The sequence below is a fragment of the Phocoena phocoena genome, chromosome 17 (genome assembly GCF_963924675.1).
Source record: "Phocoena phocoena chromosome 17, mPhoPho1.1, whole genome shotgun sequence".
In the NCBI taxonomy this organism is placed as follows: Eukaryota; Metazoa; Chordata; class Mammalia; order Artiodactyla; family Phocoenidae; genus Phocoena; species Phocoena phocoena.
In genome coordinates this window covers 80,855,842-80,873,825 of record NC_089235.1, presented here as the reverse complement: position 1 = coordinate 80,873,825, position 17,984 = coordinate 80,855,842, and the positions used below count along the sequence as shown (strand labels likewise).

The 17,984-nt window shown below is 55.3% G+C and overlaps 2 protein-coding genes across 2 annotated transcripts; one reads left to right on the top strand and one right to left on the bottom strand.

The window, feature by feature from the left end:
- Positions 1-789: 789 nt before the first annotated feature.
- On the bottom strand, positions 790-2,958 carry RPL8 (ribosomal protein L8). The gene is made up of 5 exons (XM_065895338.1): positions 2,812-2,958; positions 2,590-2,731; positions 2,124-2,342; positions 1,211-1,326; positions 790-982 (listed from the first exon to the last, which is right to left on the bottom strand). Exons 1-5 carry the CDS (start codon positions 2,947-2,949, stop codon positions 824-826), a joined length of 774 nt encoding a protein of 257 aa, XP_065751410.1. The 5' UTR covers positions 2,950-2,958; the 3' UTR covers positions 790-823.
- A 474-nt stretch (positions 2,959-3,432) lies between these two features.
- Positions 3,433-17,984, top strand: ZNF7 (zinc finger protein 7). The gene is made up of 9 exons (XM_065895175.1): positions 3,433-3,604; positions 6,704-6,907; positions 7,004-7,202; positions 7,316-7,408; positions 7,606-7,790; positions 7,903-8,016; positions 9,681-9,848; positions 14,204-14,320; positions 15,996-17,984. Exons 1-9 carry the CDS (start codon positions 3,433-3,435, stop codon positions 17,780-17,782), a joined length of 3,039 nt encoding a protein of 1,012 aa, XP_065751247.1. The 3' UTR covers positions 17,783-17,984.

Sequence of the window (17,984 nt, the reverse complement as noted above, 5' to 3'; positions counted from 1 at the left end):
CCTGCCAGTCTCCCGGAACAGCCAAGGGGACCAGTTCTCATGCGTGAGACTCAGGAAGGTGGCTGCCAGAGACTCCAGCCAGTGCCCTTGCACCCACTCTGTAAAGGTGCATCCCACCTCAGCCTGCCATCCACCCTTGCTGTCCCAATCGGCCTACCACTCACTCCAGTGGTCAGTTAGACACACTGGCTTGCAGCTCCTGCTTTCACATCAGCTCACAAGGGGTACCACTAGGGGCAGGGGGCTCTGGCTGGCCTCTGGGAAGCAAGTGTCCTGGTCCTGAGGCACTGATGGGCCTCCACTCCCATTCTGGTGCCCAGTCTGCCCTGGCTCTATCAGCTTTGACCAGTCCATCATTTAGTCTGGGACAAGGTGCTAGTAGTGGGCTATTGCCAAAAAGGAAGCCCATCTGTTGAGAAACTAGTCTGGTCCTTCCATTCCAAGGCAGCACCCCTGCTCTCCAGCCTGTGGCTCCAGGGACACCACTCTCTCACCCAACAGCACCCAAACCCTCATCCGGATTCTCCAAGTGCTCAAGACAAGTTAGTGAACGGAGGTCTGGGGGCTACACTCCTTGTGAGTGGGCTTCTCTGCTCCATGTGCAGGTGGTGGGGGATTCCAGGTGTCAAGATGTGAAGCAACCCAGCAGCCCCACCTTCTCTGTCCAAAGCTTCCACTGTTCACTAGTGCAACTACGTCATCTTCCTCCTTCCTCCCTATGTGGAACACCGGGGCACTCCTCCCAGCAGGGACCCTTCCCTCTGAAACCAAGGAAAAGCGCAGCTCAGCTGTGAAAAAGACAAACTTTATTGAGTCCCCAGCCCTAATTCTCTTTCTCCTGCACAGTCTTGGTTCCCCGGAGACGCCCAGTCCGGCGGGCAGCAATGAGACCCACTTTCCGGCCAGCAGGGGCATCTCTGCGGATCGTAGAGGGTTTGCCGATGTGCTGGTGGTTGCCACCTCCGAAGGGATGCTCCACAGGCTGCGGGAAGAGGGAAGTGGTGTTGGGGGTGGCCCCGACCTGCCTCACGAGGGCTTGGGGAAGGGTATAATCAACCAGCCTGTGCTTACAAACCATCACCCAGAGCCTCACAGTACAGATCCCCCACCACAGAGAAGAGGGAACACTACAGGTAGGAGCCTGTCCACCCCATCTCACAGCCCCAGTACACCGAATACCCCCACCACTGTCCATTTCTGGGCCACTTACATTCATGGCCACACCCCGCACGCGTGGCCAACAGTTCCTCTTTGCCTTATACTTGTGGTAGGCACGGCCGGCCTTCAGAATGGGCTTGTCAATGCGGCCACCTCCAGCCACCACACCTGTTGGAGACCAGGGACCTCAGGGAGATGTATCACACCCTGCCCAGCACTGGGGGACCCCCATCAGGCAGAGCATCCCCTGCTCGGTCCGTGCCAGTGTCCCACCCCCGTGTGTCATACAGCAGCACATGTTCCCAGGAACCTCAGAAATGCCTCGAAACCATCACCAAGCACCAAGTCCCCTTGCAGCCTATCAGCTGACAAGTTTCTTCAGGCGCTGCAGGGTCGTTAAGCCAGGGCTTTATTCACATCGTCTGGAATGCCTGCCTTGATCCACGGTTCTCCAGGAAGTCGTCCCCTTTGCAGGGTCTGACACTGCACTCCTGCAAGCACCTCCCCACCCCAAACAGGACAGCTGACCCAGCCTGCCACTTCTCTGCCATTGTTTTATCCTGTGAGCACATCCTCAAGAGCCTCCCCCATGCAAGACTGGCTTTGCCACATGGATTCAAAGATGTTGACAAAAACCAAAGTAAACAAACTTGGGTTCATGTGCTTTTTTCCTGGGTGCCTTTAAGGAAATCACACATATCTTGGTAGGATGTTAACGGGCAGGGATCACTTAAGTCCAGGTTATCCCCAAGCGCCGACAAGTCTGCCTTAAGAGTCTCAGCAGGTTCGGTCTCATTCAATACCCAACCAACAGTTAAGTAGGAACTGCTATGCCCGCTTTAGAGCTGTGCTCAAGCTTACACAGCCCACACTTCAGTGAAGCAGGCAGCTGGGTTCCAGGTCCCTATCTAGCTGCTGGCTGTCCACAGGAGACCCACAGCATTCAACTGCCACCTTCCACTCACCGACCACAGCCCTGTTGGCGGAAGAGATGACCTTCTTAGAGCCCGAGGGCAGCTTCACTCTGGTCTTCTTTGTCTCAGGGTTGTGGGAGATGACAGTCGCATAGTTCCCAGAGGCCCTGGCCAGCTTGCCCCGGTCACCAGGTTTCTCCTCCAGACAACACACGATGGTGCCCTCGGGCATGGTGCCCACCGGGAGCACATTGCCGATGTTGAGCTGGGCTGCGAGGGGAAGCAGCAGCAGCCGTCCGTCAACAGCGTAAGGTGGCGTCCTAACTACTGCTTGCCAAAAACAAAGCCAGCGCAGCACTCCACAGCCAGCCTCCTCCTACAGCTCTCCGGGCACCCACCGAGTATGCATGGCCAAGCAGGTCTGCTGCCTCAGTGTTCCTCCCCCGACCCAAGGCGTAAACTTCAAGGAACCGCAGGTCCCTACCCACCGCATCTTCCACCTAGGCGCGACACTCACCCTTCTTGCCGCAGTACACGAACTGGCCAGTGTGGATGCCCTCGGCGGCGATGAACAACTCCGTCCGCTTCTTAAAACGGTACGGATCCCGGAAGACCACCTTGGCAAGGGGCGCGCCGCGGCCCGGGTCGTGGATGATGTCCTGCGGGCCGAGGCGGCTTGAGTGGCGTGGGTCCCGCCGGGCGCCCCACGCCCCCACCCGCCCCAGCCCGCGCCCCGAACCTTCACGATGCCCTTGATGTAGCCGTGTCGCTCGGCGAAGTCCACGGCGCGCAGACGGGCGGCGCCCTTTCGGTGCTTCACATGCGCGCGGAACACGGACCCGGCGCCCTTCCTCTGCCCACGGATCACGCGGCCCATCGCGGCGGTCTGGGGGCGGCTCATGGTCAGCGGCCGGGCGGCCCAGGCACCCCCACCACCCCGGCTTCAGGGCTCCCGCTCCCCCGGCTCCTCCCTCCAGGTCTCGGCACCCTCCGCGCCCCCCTCCCCGGCCGTGCGACCTGGCGCCTTCTGCAGAGACGGCTGGGGTCCCTTACGGGCCCTAGGGCGCCGCATGGCGCCTAGATGGCACCGGATGGCACCAGGCGACACCAACACGTCCTACCTGCTGCCGGGCACTGCCGAAAGAGGAGACGCGGCCCTTGAGAGCCGCCTTATCTTCCGGGGCGGGGCCGAGAGCCCTTAACCTTCCGGCCAGGAGCGGCGGCCGCCACCGCAAGACACGCCGGGACTTGTAGTCCTCTCGCGGGCGCCAGTGGCCCCTCCCTCGCGCCGGGGCCTCAGCGCAGGCGAACTGAGGTGGTTGGTCCCGCAGTGCGCAGAGGCTCCGGTGGTCTGGCGGGGATGCTGCTCTCCCGCCGCGGGACCGTCGAGTGGGCGGGCAAGCCTACCAGAAAGGGAGCCTCCAGTAGGGCACATCTTTCGGGCAGGGGGCTTCTGGAGAAGTGGGAGGGGTCCTTCCAGAGAGGATCCCTGGAATTAGCAGAAGAGGCGGTGGATCCCCTGAGTGAGACCTGTCAGTAGGCGCGGACAGGGAGAGCTTAGTGACCAGGGCAGTGGGTGTGCAGGTGACGCCTGAGGAGGGAGAGCCAGCGAGGTAGGGAGAGAGTGAGGGCAGGTGTCTCAGGGAGCAGAGGGGCTTGCACTCAGGGCTCTGGGGTGGTGTGTTTGCACCAGTGCGGGCAGGTGGGTTTTGCAGGGGTGGAGGCCAGAGAGACATCAGGAGAAGGTGACAGGAGAGGGAAGGAAGGGTCCATGTGGCCACATGCTGAAGCCACAGGGGAGCACGAGGCGCCCGGAGAGACAGCCGACTCTTGGCAGAGATAGCTCATCCGGAGGCAGCACAGCCTACAGCAGGGCCAGGAGCTGATGGGCACCGGTGCCGCCCTGGGGCAGGGTGACGGGCTCTGGGGTCAGCTCGGGATAGGCCTGGAAGACCAGAAGGGCAGAGGAAGAGTGGGATGGAGGTGGGGACAGTGCTTGGACTTGTGGGCTGTGGGGTCCCTAGGATGGAGTATGGGGGGGCGGCCCTGAGAGAGGCAAGATGGAAACACCACAGACCCTGCCTTCAAGGGACTCCGGTCCAAGTGGGAAAAAAGTTGAGTACAGGGCAGGAGTCAGACGGGAGCAGGTGTGCCAAGGCCTCTCTGTGCTGGGCACAGGCCTGTCACCCGCAGCCCCTGCTGCCCACCTCCTCAGGCCCCCTGTGGCACCTCGTTCATTTTGCTCTCAGGACCCCAAGCCCCTGACCTCCTCAGGTAACATTTCCCTGGGGGCCTCAGGGAACTTATGCTTCTGTTCAGGGCTTGGGGTCTCCTGGTTCCTCCTGCCAGCTTTTGAGTCAAGCGAGGCTAAATCCAAAAGGTGATCCTGGAGGTAGCAAAGGAACCTTAGAGCAAGGCTTTGGTACAAACCAACCAATCCAGAGCCCACACTCCCAACTATCTCCTTTATGAGACTCACACCCCACACCAATGTTTCCCTGCCCTACATCACCCCAGCGCCAGGTATGGGACAACTAGAGACCAACCATAACTTGATAACTTGCAGCCTGCTGAAATTATTCAAACACATGATCCTCAGCTTACTCAGCGTGCCTGCTCTGCCTTGCCCATTCTTTCCTGCGGAAACCCCAGTGAAGGCTCTGGGCCACACCTTCCCTCCCCTCTTTTGCCTCCTCACCAACCTAGTGCTTCCCTGTGTGGCCCCGTGTGGTGTGCCCTGCCTCCCATTCCAGAGACCCGTAAGTATAAATGTCTTCCTTCACTTCCGAGTCTGCATGTCTTACCATCCCCGATTAAAAGAAACCCGAGGTACATTTTAGCACACCATGAGGTTCCTGAGTGCTCAGGGATGGTGATGGCCTTCAGGGGCTCTGTCTGTTCTGGTTCATTGAAAGTGTTATTGCTCTGGGCCATCTACTAGACTACAGAAAATCTAGTAGATGGCCCAGACTGGCCTTGGAAACACAGCTCTTTGAAAATAATTTTTCTTTTGGCCGCACAGCTTGCGGGATCGTAATTCCCTGACCAGGGATTGAGCCTGCACCCTTGGCCATGAAAACGTGGAATCCTAAGCACTGGACTGCCAGGGAATTCCCAAAAATAATTTTTAAACTGGGCTTTTCCCCTGGGAACACTTACAGCTTGGAATCCCAATTGCAGGCTGGAAATAGCTGGAAAGTAATCTGGGTTGGCCCAGAGAAAGGTCACTGTGACCATTTGGGGAACCATGCAGGCCCCTGACATTTTCAAAAAAATATTTATTATTTTTTAAATAATCTTTTAAAATTAATTTATTTATTGGCTGCATTGGGTCTTCGTTGCTGCGCACAGGCTTTCTCTAGTTGCGGCGAGTGGAGGCTACTCTTCGTTGCAGTGCGCGGGCTTCTCATTGCGGTGGCTTCTCTTGTTGCGGAGCACAGGCTTTAGACGTGTGGGCTTCAGCAGTGGTGGCACACCGGCTCAGTAGTTGTGGCTCGTGGGCTCTAGAGCGCAGGCTCAGCGGTTGTGGCACACGGGCTCAGTTGCTCCGCGGCATGTGGGATCTTCCCGGACCAGGGCTCGAACCCGTGTCCCCTGCATTGGCAGGTGGAGTTTTAACCACTGCACCACGAGGGAAGTCCCTAAATATTTATTATTTATTTATTTATTTAGGCTGCTCCGGGTCTTAGCTGCTCGTGAAATCTTTTTTTAGTTGCGGCATGCAGGATCTAGTTCCCTGACCAGGGATGGAACCCCGGCCCCCTGCATCGGGATCACGGAGTCTTAGCCACTGGACAACCAGGGAAGTTCCCCAGGCCCCTTACTGTTAATAGTCTGTTTGCTCAGGATGATGGGACTCAGCCACGGAGGCTCTGGAATGGCCTGCAGTGGGTAGAAGCAGTCTCCTTCACCCCACTCCCAGGCAGCACCCTCAGTGCCCTGGTACCTGCACCTCCCACACTGCCCAGATGTCTGTTGGGTGGACACTCTGGGCCAGGCTTTCGTGGTGGCTGAGATGGCTCTGTCCTCAGGGTCCACAGATCCAAGCATCAGCCCTGGCTCCCCCTCTTGCTCCCTGGGTCATCCTTACCTTGAGGGGGCCAGGCTAGGGCCCAGGTTTGCCAGCCCCTCCTAGCTCTAGATGGAGCAGTGTGAAGACCCTCCAGCAGGAAGTCTCCCAGTAAGTAGATCAGGACCACCAGTGAGCTCAGGGTACCTGAGCGCTTGGCTGGCGATTAAGGTTAGGAAGCAGGCATATTCCCAGCCCTTTCCCATTCTCCATTCCTTCCTTTATTCATACTTTGCACAGATGCTCTCTGAGCATGAGCCGGGAGGATGTGGGGACGGGAGAGTTGAGTTCGAGCTGGGAGGTGTGGGGTGGGAGCGCCGGGACCATGCCGCACAGGGGCCCAGGGAGAGGAGCTAGTTCCTCCGAGCATACTTGCTTTTCCCTTCCACCTCCCCTAGGAGTCCGTCCGGGAGCTGATTCTGACCATTTCCTTACTTTGGTTTGCACCAATTTCACAGTGGCTTTGCCTGGGACCCCGGGATTTGGATCATCGACAAGTCGGGTGTCAGGGCCCTCCCCGCGAAAAGCTCTGCGCATCCTTCCCCCGCCCTTCCCTCTCCAGGGCTGTCCAGTGTGAAGAGCTCCAGGGACCGGGGCCGCACAAAGCTGAGGCCTCCGAAGACGCAGGCAGCGTCCTCCCCAGGGCTGCAGGGACCTGGGGAGGCTCCTGCTGAGTCCCAAAGAAGTTGGGGTGCCCGCCCCTACACACAGGACAGCGTGGATCTGGGAGAACACCCAGAACAGGTGGCCCCGGGGGCCACACGAAGTTGGGGATGGGTGGGGGCGCAGCGAGAAGCCTTGACTTGACCTCGGGGCGCGCCGCCCTTCGCCTGGGGTCCCACCCCATCCGGTCTCTCGGCAGGTCCTGGGCTGTCCTGCTGCCCCGAGCCCCGCGATGCACCCAGGGACCCCAGCCCGGAGTCCCGGGTGACGACCCTCCCCTGGGCCTCTCCTTCTCCTGGTGGACCTCACCCTTTCTGGGGCCCTCCCAGCCTCATCTCTGAGCTGTCGGTGCCCCGCCGCACTGCGGTGACCTCCGCCTGGACCATCTGCCCCACCAGGTGCAGAACACCTGCTCTTTGCACACGGCTCTTCTGCGCCCCCAGCAGGCCGTTCCCCCGCACCCCGTACCCCCTCCACCCCGGACACGGCCTGGGTGGGGGTGTCTCCGTAGTCCTGGGGCCTCGAACGTGCCCAGCGGGTGCGTTCTGCTATGGAAAAACCAGCACATAGAACCGGTGCGGGGACCAGCGCCCTCGGACCTCCGGTGACCGGAGGTGCGCGGGATCGGAGAGCTTCAGGCTCTCCGCCTGCTTCGCCCGGGTCCGCTCCCCGCCCCCAGGCCAAGAGACACAGGGCCCAGACCCACGCCTTTCCTGGGCCCCGGCTCCGCCCTCCCCGTACTGTGACCCCGCCCTTTACCGGACTCCGCCCCGCCCTCTCCGGGCTCCATCCTTTCCCCAGCGATCTAGCCCCGCCCGTTCGCCGGCTCCGAGGCGGGGGCGGGGGCCGGCTGGGAACCACCGAGTTGGCCGAGCCTCCGAACCGCCCAGAACGGCCGGAAGGCTGCGGGGCAGAGCGGCCGCGGGCGGCCGAGGCCCATTTCCGGCGTCGTCCCGCGGGTGGGTCCTCGAGCGGCCCCGGGGAGGGTGAGTCGGTGCTACCGGCGCGGATTAGTGTCGGGGCGCCGCACGTGCTCTTCGCCTTCGGGCGGAGGAGCCGCCTACCAGCCCCAGCGTCCTCACGCCTCCGACTCTGTAGGCCCCGCGCTCCCCGGCCTCTCCACGGGAAGCGCGGGTGGCGCGGGCGGCTCTCTAGAGCCCGTGGGCGCCTGGCGGGGCGGTGGTCGAGCCTCGGCCGTCTTGCCGGGCAGAGGTGGGAGGCGGGAGGGGGAGTCCCGCAGATTCGGCCTCGCGGCAGCCTCGTAACCTTCCCGCCGGTTCTAGGCCTGCTCCAGGGGCATCCTTGCTTATCCTGCCTGCATAATCATCTCCCTCTAGGGCCCTCTTTTTCCCTCCCTCACTGCCCGTCGAAGGCCTAGACTTAGTGAGGCTGGCAAAAAGGGCTGTACCTTGGGGGAGTAAGATATGTATTTTCTCTGAATTCTGGTTGCCGCTAAGGGCCTGCGATTCTCTACAGGGGACCCAGGATACAGCACTGGCCAGGCCCAGGTGGGGACCCACCTGACAGTGGTCACTGCTGCCTTAGCCTTGCTGCCCTCACGGCCTGGGGCTTCGGCCCTCAAGCCGATTTGAGAGCCAAAAGCTCCCCTAGGAAGCCCGCTTCACATTCTGACCTCCCAGAGAGATGCCTGGGGAGGGGCCAAGTTTATATACTGGGGTTGGGGTGGGGTCCTGTGCCCACTCCTCTTGTCCCTGCAGTCCGTCCTTCCTGTTCCTGTCTATTCGAGCCTCCAGTCGCATCATGCTTCCTCTTGCGGCCCCACAGGCTCATTCAGCCCCGGTTTTTCCTGCCTCATGCCTTTTGCACACGTTGTTCCTGCTGCCTGCAGTGCCCTCCCCACCTCCATTACCTTAGCCAAGTTAGCACCTAGGGGAAGTGACCCATCAGACTAAGTCACAATTTCCTCGTTTAAGTGCTTTCAGAGTTTCTTGTGCTTCGGTGCTATTATCACAGCTGTAATTTTGCATTTGTTTTTGTGGTCACTTAACTCTCTTCTCCAGTAGACTGCTCCGTGAACGCAAAGTCTGTGTGTACTGTTCACTACTGTATCCCCATTGCTTGGTTGAGCACCGGGCACCCGTGGCAACCACCCATTACATGTTTGTGGAGTGATTCATACATACTACACACTCTGAAAGATGAATGGAGCTTCGGGGGGCGGGTACTCAGGTGCCATGGCGACTTTGGCCCCGCCCCAAGTCCCTGCCAGAGAACACCTGGGGTTGGAGTTAAAGGATGGGGGAACGTAGTACCACGCCCCTCGGTTAGCCTGGAAGTCAGGGGTTGGGGCCTCCAGGATACTGATCTCTTACCTTTTCGTAACTTCCAGCAGGTCTCTGGGCCGGGACACGCGGATCCCCACCCACGCAGACGCATGGTAGGAGTCTGACTCCCCCCCGTTCCCTCCCTCGTCCTGGGAGGGTCCCTTCCTCCTCCTTTGGGCACCCTCCCTGCCCACTAGGCCTGGACCTAGACCCTCCCTTGGCTCCACACTGTGACCCTTGCCGGTGTCCGGCATGCCCATTGCCAAGGTAGTGAGCAAACACCTGCCCAGACCGGACCCTGCCTGAGGCTCTCAGGGGAAGGTTGTATATCACCATAGTCTGGGTCCCTCCCCCTTCTCCATACTGTCTCTCCCCTTGATTTTCTTTTCTTTTATTATTACTACTGTTTTGGCCACACTGCGTGGCTTGCAGGATCTCAGTTCCCTGACCAGGGATCTAACCTATGCCCCCCGCAGTGGAAGTGCGGAGTCCTAACCATAGGACCTCCAGGGAATTCCGTCCTCCCCTTGATTTTAGAGCCAAAGGGGCCTGGTGACTATCTCACCCAACCTTGTGGTCCATGTGCCTGAGACACCCAGGGGTCCCTGGGGGACTGGTGTGTGTCCTTTCAGGAGGCTGTGACGTTTGGTGATGTGGCCGTGCACTTCTCACGGGAGGAATGGCAGTGTCTGGACCCTGGCCAGAGGGCCCTCTACAAGGAGGTGATGCTCGAGAACCACAGCAGTGTGGCCGGACTAGGTGAGGCTTCATCTGGACACCCTTAGCCCCTGCGTCATCGGTCAGCACCCACCTAGCCAGGCCTCTGTTATATATATTTATTTATTTATTGTTTTATTTTATTTATTTTTGGTTGTATTCAGTCTTCGTTGCTGTGTGCGGGCTTCTCATTGTGGTGGCTTCTCTTGTTGCGGAGCATGGGCTCTAGGCGTGTGGGCTTCAGTAGTTGTGGCACGCGGGCTCAGTAGTTGTGGGTCACGGGCTCGAGAGCGCAAGCTCAGTAGCTGTGGCGCAGGGGCTTAGTTGCTCCACGGCATGTGGGATCTTCCCGGACCAGGGCTTGAACCCGTGTCCCCTGCACTGGCAGGTGGATTCTTAACCACTGCGCCACCAGGGAAGCCCCGAGAATCCTTTTTTATCTTTGTCCACACACTGAGCCGTTTCCCCAGCACTAAACAATCCATCCTTTCCAGTTGATTTGTAGAGCTGCCTTTTTCATATGTGTGATGGTGTGTTTCTGAGCTCTGGTCTGTTATGGGGCAGCTCTCTGCTTTTTGTTAGGTTGTTCTGTTATTAGTATTACTTTTTATTGCTTTGACTTGTGGCATGTTAATACCTGGTGGGGCAGCTCTCGCTCTTTATTCTTTTTAAAATTTCACTTACTTACTCACGGCTAACAGAGTAGTTCTTTCGTGTAAGTTTAGAATAAGTTTGAGTTCCTTGAAAATTGCACTGGAATTTTTATAAGGGAGTGGTTTGAATTTGTAGATCGTGTGAGGAGAACTGGCACCTTTCTGTTAACTGTTCCCACCCAAGACTGTGCATTGTGTCTCCATTTATCTACGTACCTCTGCAGATGTTATTAGAGTGTGGGCATTTCCTCCACAGTGGTCTGGTGTTTGATCTTCAGTTTAGGTTGTTTTGTGAATGTATCATTGTTATGTTATATTTCTAGCTGATTATTGCTGCTATAAATGCTCTTGATTTTGGAGGATAGACCTTGTATTTGGCCACTTCATTGGACTCCCTGCTAGTTCTGGTATCATGTTCTAAGGAGGGGCCTGCAAGTGAAAGCTTGGTGTTTTCCCTCCTGGCCCCCATGTGTCCTGATCTTTAGCAATGGCCAGAGCGCCCGTGCTGTTAGGAGTGCTGTGGGCATGCTTGTTTTGTTCTGATTTTAAAGGGAATGCATGTAACTAAGGACAGAATTTGGCTGAAGAGTTTTGGTGTTTTGTTTTTTTGTTTTTTGTTTTTGGCTGCATTGCCGTGCGTGGGCTTTCTCTAGTTGCGGTGAGCGGGGGTACTCTTTGTTGCAGTGTGCGGGCTTCTCATTGTAGTGGCTTCTATTGTTGCGGAGCACAGGCTCTAGGCGCGCGGGCTTCGGTAGTTGTGGCTCACAGGCTCTAGAGTGCACACTCAGTAGTTGTGCACCGGCTTAGTTGCCCCGCGGCATGTAGGATCTTCCCGGAGCAGGGATAGAACCCGTGTTCACTGCATTGGCAGATGGATATTTCAAATTCTTTTCCTACATTAATTGAGATGTCCATATGTTTTTTTTTTTCCTTAGCCTGTTAGTCTAATAAGTTACATTGGCATATTTCCTTATATTCCTGGAATAAACTCTACTTAAGTCATGATATTTACATATGCATTCTGATAACCTTTTGGACTCAGGTAGTCAGTATTGTATTTTGGATTTTTGCATCCCTGTTCCTAAGCCAAATGGACTTGTATGATTTTTTGTTTGTTTTTTCTTTTTTGGTGAATTGTCATTATATAGTTTGACATTTTTTGCATATAAGTTTCATAAAATGAGCTGGGAAGCTTTTGCTGTCTTTCTTAATTTCTGGAAGAATTTATATAGGTGGAATTAATTGAACCTTCGAGTTTTTGGTTGAACTCACCTGTAAAACCACCTGGGCCTTGGGCCCTTGGGGAAGGAAGGTCTTTGACTAGAATTTACGTTTTATTAATGCCTCATGGTCTATCAAGCTTATGGATTTTCCCCTGTGCCAATTTTGTCATTTCTAGTTTTTGTACAGATAAATCTACTCATTCAGATTTTCAATTTTTTTAGCATGTATTTGTTGGTAATACTCTTTATTTTTAATCTCTATTATGTTTGTGTTTGTTTCCCTTGTTTGTTTTATTTTTTGGCAGCATCTTTTCACTGTGTTGACTGTTATTTTTTTTTTTAAATATTTATGTTGGCTGCACTGGGTCTTTGTTGCAGCACACAGGATCTTTTCGTTGTGGCATGTGGACTCTTAGTTGCAGCATGCGGACTTCGTAGGTGTGGCATGCATGTGGGATCTAGTTCCCCCACCAAGGATGGAACCCAAGCCCCCTGCATTGGGAGCGCAGAGTCTTACCCACTGGACCACCAGGGAAGTCCCTGTGATTGGTTTTGCCACAAGACTATGCTTTTTATCTTTTTGAAGAACCAGCTTTTGGGTTTTTTTGGGGGGAGGGGGTGCTCTTTTATTGAATCTTGCCCACTTTTGTTATTTTCTCCCTTTTTATTTATTTGTGTTTGCTGTGTTGTTTTGTTTACAACTCCTTGAATTTAATATTTACCTTTTCTGTGTTTATCATTCTTGTTTCTTTTTTTTTAAATAAATTTATTTTTTAATTTTAATTTTATTTCTGGCTGCATTGGGTCTTCGTTGCTGCGCGCAAGATTTCTCTGGCTGCGGTGAACGGGGCTACTCTTCGTTGCGGTGCATGGGCTTCTCACTGTGGTGGCTTCTCTTGTTACGGAGCACGGCTCTAAGCACAACTACTAGGCTTCAGTAGTTGTGGCACACGGGCTCAGTAGTTGTGGCTCGCAGGCTCTAGAGCGCAGGCTCAGTAGTTGTGGCGCACGGGCTTAGTTGCTCCACGGCATGTGGGATCTTCCCGGACCAGGGCTCGAACCCGTGTCCCCTGCACTGGCAGGTGGATTCTTAACCACTGCACCACCAGGGAAGCCCCCAATCATTCTTGTTTCTGGTCAACATATTTTAAAATGTGAAATTTTATCTGTAAGTACTGCTTCAGCTGCGCCCTACAAATTTTGACTTATAGTAAATACAATTTACTTACAGTAAATACCACTTAGTAATTCATCATTTAGTTTTCAGGTAGCTAATAGTTTTGAGCTACTTGTTGTGGTGGCTGTCATGTCCAGTTGCATTTAGATCAGGTGCAGTCTGTGGTATTATTCTGTGGTCTGTGCCTGACCCCCTTCCTGGCTGGCCCAGGGATGTTTCTCTGTGAGCATTGCACATGTGCTTGGTAAGAACACCTGTTTCATGTTGACTGTGGGTCAACTCAGGGTCCTGCCATCACCTGAGACTTCGACCTAGGCTCTCTCTGCCTGCCCTTCTCCATCCACACGGCTGGAAATCTGAGGTGTGCTCCAGCCAGAGGGCTTGGCCAGCCCTTGGATGGGCTGAGAGCACATCATACGGCTGGCCCACAGCATGGGTGCTGGCGGCCCCAGAAGGCAGGTGCCAGGTGGGTGCCCGCAGCTCTCCACCCCTCTGCCGAGGCCCCCCAGGGCTTTATGTGAGGACTCGAGGCTGGGGCTTCTGGGTGACCATTGGACTTCACACCTGATTTTTTTTTTTAATGTATTTTATTTTATTTTTTGGCGGCACCATGCAACATGTGGGATCTTAGTTCCCAGACCAAGAAATCAAACCCGTGCCCCCTGCGTTGGAAGCACGGAGTCTTTTTTTTTTTTTTTTTTTTTTTTTTTGCAGTACGCAGGCCTGTCACTGTTGTGGCCTCTCCCGTTGCTGAGCACAGGCTCCGGACGCGCAGGCTCAGCGGCCATGGCTCACGGGCCCAGCCACTCCACAGCATGCGGGATCATCCGGGACCGGGGCATGAACCGGTGTCCCCTGCATCGGCAGGTGGACTCTCAACCACTGCGCCACCAGGGGAGCCCAGCACGGAGTCTTAACCACTGGACTGCCACGGAAGTCCTCACACCTTCTGATTTAAAATCTATTTTGTTTGTTGATTTGTCATTGTTGTTTGTCTTGTTTTTTAACCACGTCAACCTCTTGGAGTGTCCTTGCTTTCGGAACTGAGGGACTGAGGGAAGTGCTGGCAGTGCCTGGCTTCTCTCCCCCTGGGCTAGAGCTGGCCTGTACTAGGCAGATTCGCGTGACATGGCTCCCTGGGGATCCTGGCCCTGTGTGGATGGAGACAGGGACGGGCTGGGAGTCCAGGAGTTCCCCTGTGTCCAGCCTCAGGAGGCGACAGACCTGGACAGAGAGGGCCCCTGTGCCCCAGTAGCCCCCAGCCCTTCACTCCTGGGAGCAAGGGAGGGCTGAGCTGCACTCCCAGCCACACCAATGCCATCTCCTCCTCTGCCGCCTCCACAGCAGGATTCCTGGTCTTCAAGCCTGAGCTGATCTCCCGGCTGGAACAGGGGCAGGAGCCATGGGTCCTCGACCTGCAAGGAGCGGAGGGGAGAGAGGCAGCCAGGACCTCCCAGGCAGGTGAGCCTTCCGGGCACAGGGTGAGAGGGCTGCAGGCGGGAGGCTGGAGGCAGACCCCAGGTGCCACCCACGTGGGCTTGCTGGGCTGCCTGGGAATGCCATGGGGTGGGTCCGGAAGTGTAGACCGGTGGTGGGGCAGCCTCAGGAAAGACTGAACTACAGAAAAGCAAGGGCACAAAACACCCATGCATTATGGCAAAAACGGTTTGTTTTTGAACCACTATTTGCTCAGTTTGTAATTTTTTGGGGGTGGGGGTGCTGCGTTGGGTCTTTGTTTCTGCGCACGGGCTTTCTCTAGTTGTGGTGAGCAGGGGCTACTCTTCATCGTGGTGCATGGGCTTCTCATTGCAGTGGCTTCTCTTGTTGCGGAGCACGGGCTCTAGGCACATGGGCTCAGTAGTTGTGGCACTTGGGCTCAATAGTTGTGGCTCACAGGCTCTAGAGCTCAGGCTCAGTAGTTGTGGAACACAGGCTTAGTCACTCCGTGGCATGTGGGATCTTCCCAACCAGGGCTTGAACCCATGTCCCCTGCATTGGCAGAACCACTGCACCACCGGGGAAGCCCCTGTAATTTTACTAATAGTCTTACTGAGCTCAGGTACACACATGTGGCTCTAAGGGGAGCACTAAGTGTGGCTCTGAGCAGCTCTCCCCTCCCTCCGCCAGTGCTCCCTCTGGAACTTCTTGGGGCCCTGGGTGACCCCAACCTCTCAGATAAGGCTCTAGGGCTGTGTTAGTGTCCTGGGGTTGCTGTAACAAAGCACCATGAACTGGAGGCTTAAAACAGCAGAGATTTACTGTTTCTCAGTTCTGGAGGCCAGATATCCAAAATCAAGGTATGGGCAGGGTCATGTCCTCTATGAAACCTGTAGGGGAGGATCCTTCCTGCCTAGTCTAGCTTCTGGGCCCCAGGTATTCCTTGGCTGGTGGCCACATTACTCCAAACCTCCATATGGAGGGCAGGCAGCATAGGTGGACCCTCCAGAAACCCATGGGAAGGAGGAGTCAGTATGGCCAGTGGGTGTGGCCACCTGGAAGCTGAGGGGCAGACTAGCAAGGGACGCGGCCAGGTGTGCGTCAGAGGGCGTGGCTTAGCGGCAGCTGGATGCCACAAGAGTTCAGGCCTGGGGTCCTTCGCAGAACCCACCCAGTGGACAGCTGGAGGCCCAGTTCTCTTGGGCTCACCACCTGTGTGCCCCTCAGCAGCTCTTGCACCTCATTTTTCTTGGTATCTAACATCCCCCTATTCACAATTTTCAGTCCCTCTTTCCTCCTCACTCTACGTCCTCTGCAACCAGGAGCCTCTGACCTCTCAGCTTAGCCCTGCCTCTCACTAAACCTCCCACCCTATCAAGCTCACTTTGCTTCTTTGTAGATTTTTCCTCATGCTAGTTCCACGTGGGAGGACCTTTCCCCCATGTAGGAGGGAAGCTCTTCGCACTCTGCCAAGTACACTGTAACTGAATGAGTGCATAAAATGAAGTATGAATGAAACTAGATTTTGAGAACTGTCAAAGGCATTGACTTCTTGTAGCGTCTTTCCATGTGCTCAACGCAGACTGTCTGGGAGGGGGCTTAGTCCCAGGGGTGATCTGCACCCCTGCCCCATCCTCCATTCTTTGTCCTTTCTCTGAGCACAGGGGATAAGCAGCAGTTTACTTCCTGTTCATTTCAGATTCTACAGTCGGGACCGAGAGTGAGCAGGCCTGTGAAGACATTGACTGTCTAAAATCAGAATCCCATGTGGTCATGGTCAAAACCCCGTCCCAGGACTTTCCCCAGAGTCCTGGCTTTGGAGACACCTCTGATCCCGAGGTCTGTTCAGAGATTCAGCCAACCTCCCTCTTCCAGAAAAACTGCTTGAATATAGGGACTGTGGCTCCCAGGGAGACCTTCGCTGAGGATGAGGCCCAGGGGTGTGGCGAGCGGGGGGGGAGCGGTGGCCACCTGGGTTGTCGACGTGATCAAAGTCAGGGGTCCTTGCGAAGATGTGACATCTGTGGTAGGAGTTTCCGATCTACTTCAGATGTCTCTCTGCATCAGGCAATTAATACACAGAAGAGACCTAACAGCTGCCAGGAGTGCCAAAAAAAATTACCTGATTGCTTACAGGGGAGACATCTGAGTACCTTGCATGGCGAGAAGCCGTATGAGTGTGAGGAGTGTGGGAAGGTCTTCAGGTTGTGCTCACAGCTTACTCAGCATCAGAGGATCCATACTGGAGAGAAGCCGTTTAAATGCACCGAGTGTGGGAAGGCCTTTCGTCTGAGCTCGAAACTCATTCAGCATCAAAGGATTCACACTGGGGAGAAGCCCTACAGGTGTGAGGAATGTGGAAAAGCCTTTGGTCAGAGCTCTAGCCTCATCCACCATCAGAGGGTCCACACGGGAGAGAGGCCCTATGGCTGCCGGGAGTGCGGGAAGGCCTTCAGCCAGCAGTCTCAGCTGGCCAGGCACCAGAGGACCCACACGGGAGAGAGGCCCTACCCATGCCAGGAGTGTGGGAAGGCCTTCAGCCAGAGCTCAACCCTAGCTCAGCACCAGCGGATGCATGCTGGGGAGAAACTTCAGCTCCCAAGAGCCCCGGATAGCCCCAGCCTGGTTGTACATCAGAGGTTGCATGCTACCGAGAAACCGTTTAAGTGTGACGAGTGTGGGAAGGCTTTCCGGTGGGTCTCCCGCCTTAGTCAGCATCAGCTGACGCATACTGGAGAGAAACCTTATAAATGCAACAAGTGTTCAAAAGCCTTTGGTTGCAGCTCACGGCTTATTCGCCACCAGAGAACTCACACTGGAGAAAAACCATTTAAGTGTGATGAATGTGGGAAAGGCTTTGTCCAGGGCTCACACCTAATTCAGCATCAGAGAATTCACACTGGAGAGAAGCCCTATGAGTGCAGTGACTGTGGGAAGGCCTTCAGCCAGAGCTCAAGCCTCATTTACCATCAGAGGATCCATAAAGGGGAGAAGCCCTACGAGTGCCTCGAATGTGGAAAAGCCTTCAGTATGAGCACACAGCTCACAATACACCAGCGGGTGCACACGGGGGAGAGGCCCTATAAGTGCAGTGAATGTGGGAAAGCCTTCAGTCAGAACTCCACCCTTTTCCAGCACCAGATCATTCACGCTGGGGTGAAGCCCTATGGATGCAGCGAGTGTGGGAAAGCCTTCAGCCGGAGCTCATACCTCATCGAGCACCAGAGGATCCACACTCGAGCCCAGTGGTACCACGAGTATGGGAATACCCTGGAAGCTTCTACCCACGTGAGCCGCAAGAAAGTTAATACTGTAAAGAAACTTCATAAATGTAATGAATGTGAAAAAATATTCAGATGGCGCTCGCATCTAATTATACACCAGAGAATTCACACTGGAGAGAAACCTTATAAATGTAATGAATGTGGCAAAGCTTTTAATAGGAGCTCAAGGCTTACTCAGCATCAGAAAATTCACATGGGATAGACCACTCACCTTTACGAATGTGTATAAATGTGAATAAACCTACAGCCTTAACTTATTATGGGATCATTTATACTGACGATTTAGAATGTTGTGAAAGATTGAGAATTGCTCTCTTAGGAGAGAGAGCATCCACGTTCACACGAGGTGTATGTTTATTTGCTGGCACGTTTGACCTTCAGTAAAGCCCATGTCCCTCACATCA

Bases quoted from the DNA above. Each gene is read 5' to 3' on its own strand.
- RPL8 (XM_065895338.1), bottom strand. From the start codon at position 2,949: ATGGGCCGCGTGATCCGTGGGCAGAGGAAGGGCGCCGGGTCCGTGTTC. The intron at 2,343-2,589 runs GTGAGTGTCGCG...TTCCCCTCGCAG, and splicing joins CGTGTACTGCGGCAAGAAGG to CCCAGCTCAACATCGGCAAT. The intron at 1,327-2,123 runs GTGAGTGGAAGG...GGTCTCCAACAG, and splicing joins CGCCAACAGGGCTGTGGTCG to GTGTGGTGGCTGGAGGTGGC.
- ZNF7 (XM_065895175.1), top strand. From the start codon at position 3,433: ATGCTGCTCTCCCGCCGCGGGACCGTCGAGTGGGCGGGCAAGCCTACC. The intron at 8,017-9,680 runs GTGGGAGGCGGG...CATGTGCCTGAG, and splicing joins GGCCGTCTTGCCGGGCAGAG to ACACCCAGGGGTCCCTGGGG. The intron at 9,849-14,203 runs GTGAGGCTTCAT...CCGCCTCCACAG, and splicing joins CAGCAGTGTGGCCGGACTAG to CAGGATTCCTGGTCTTCAAG.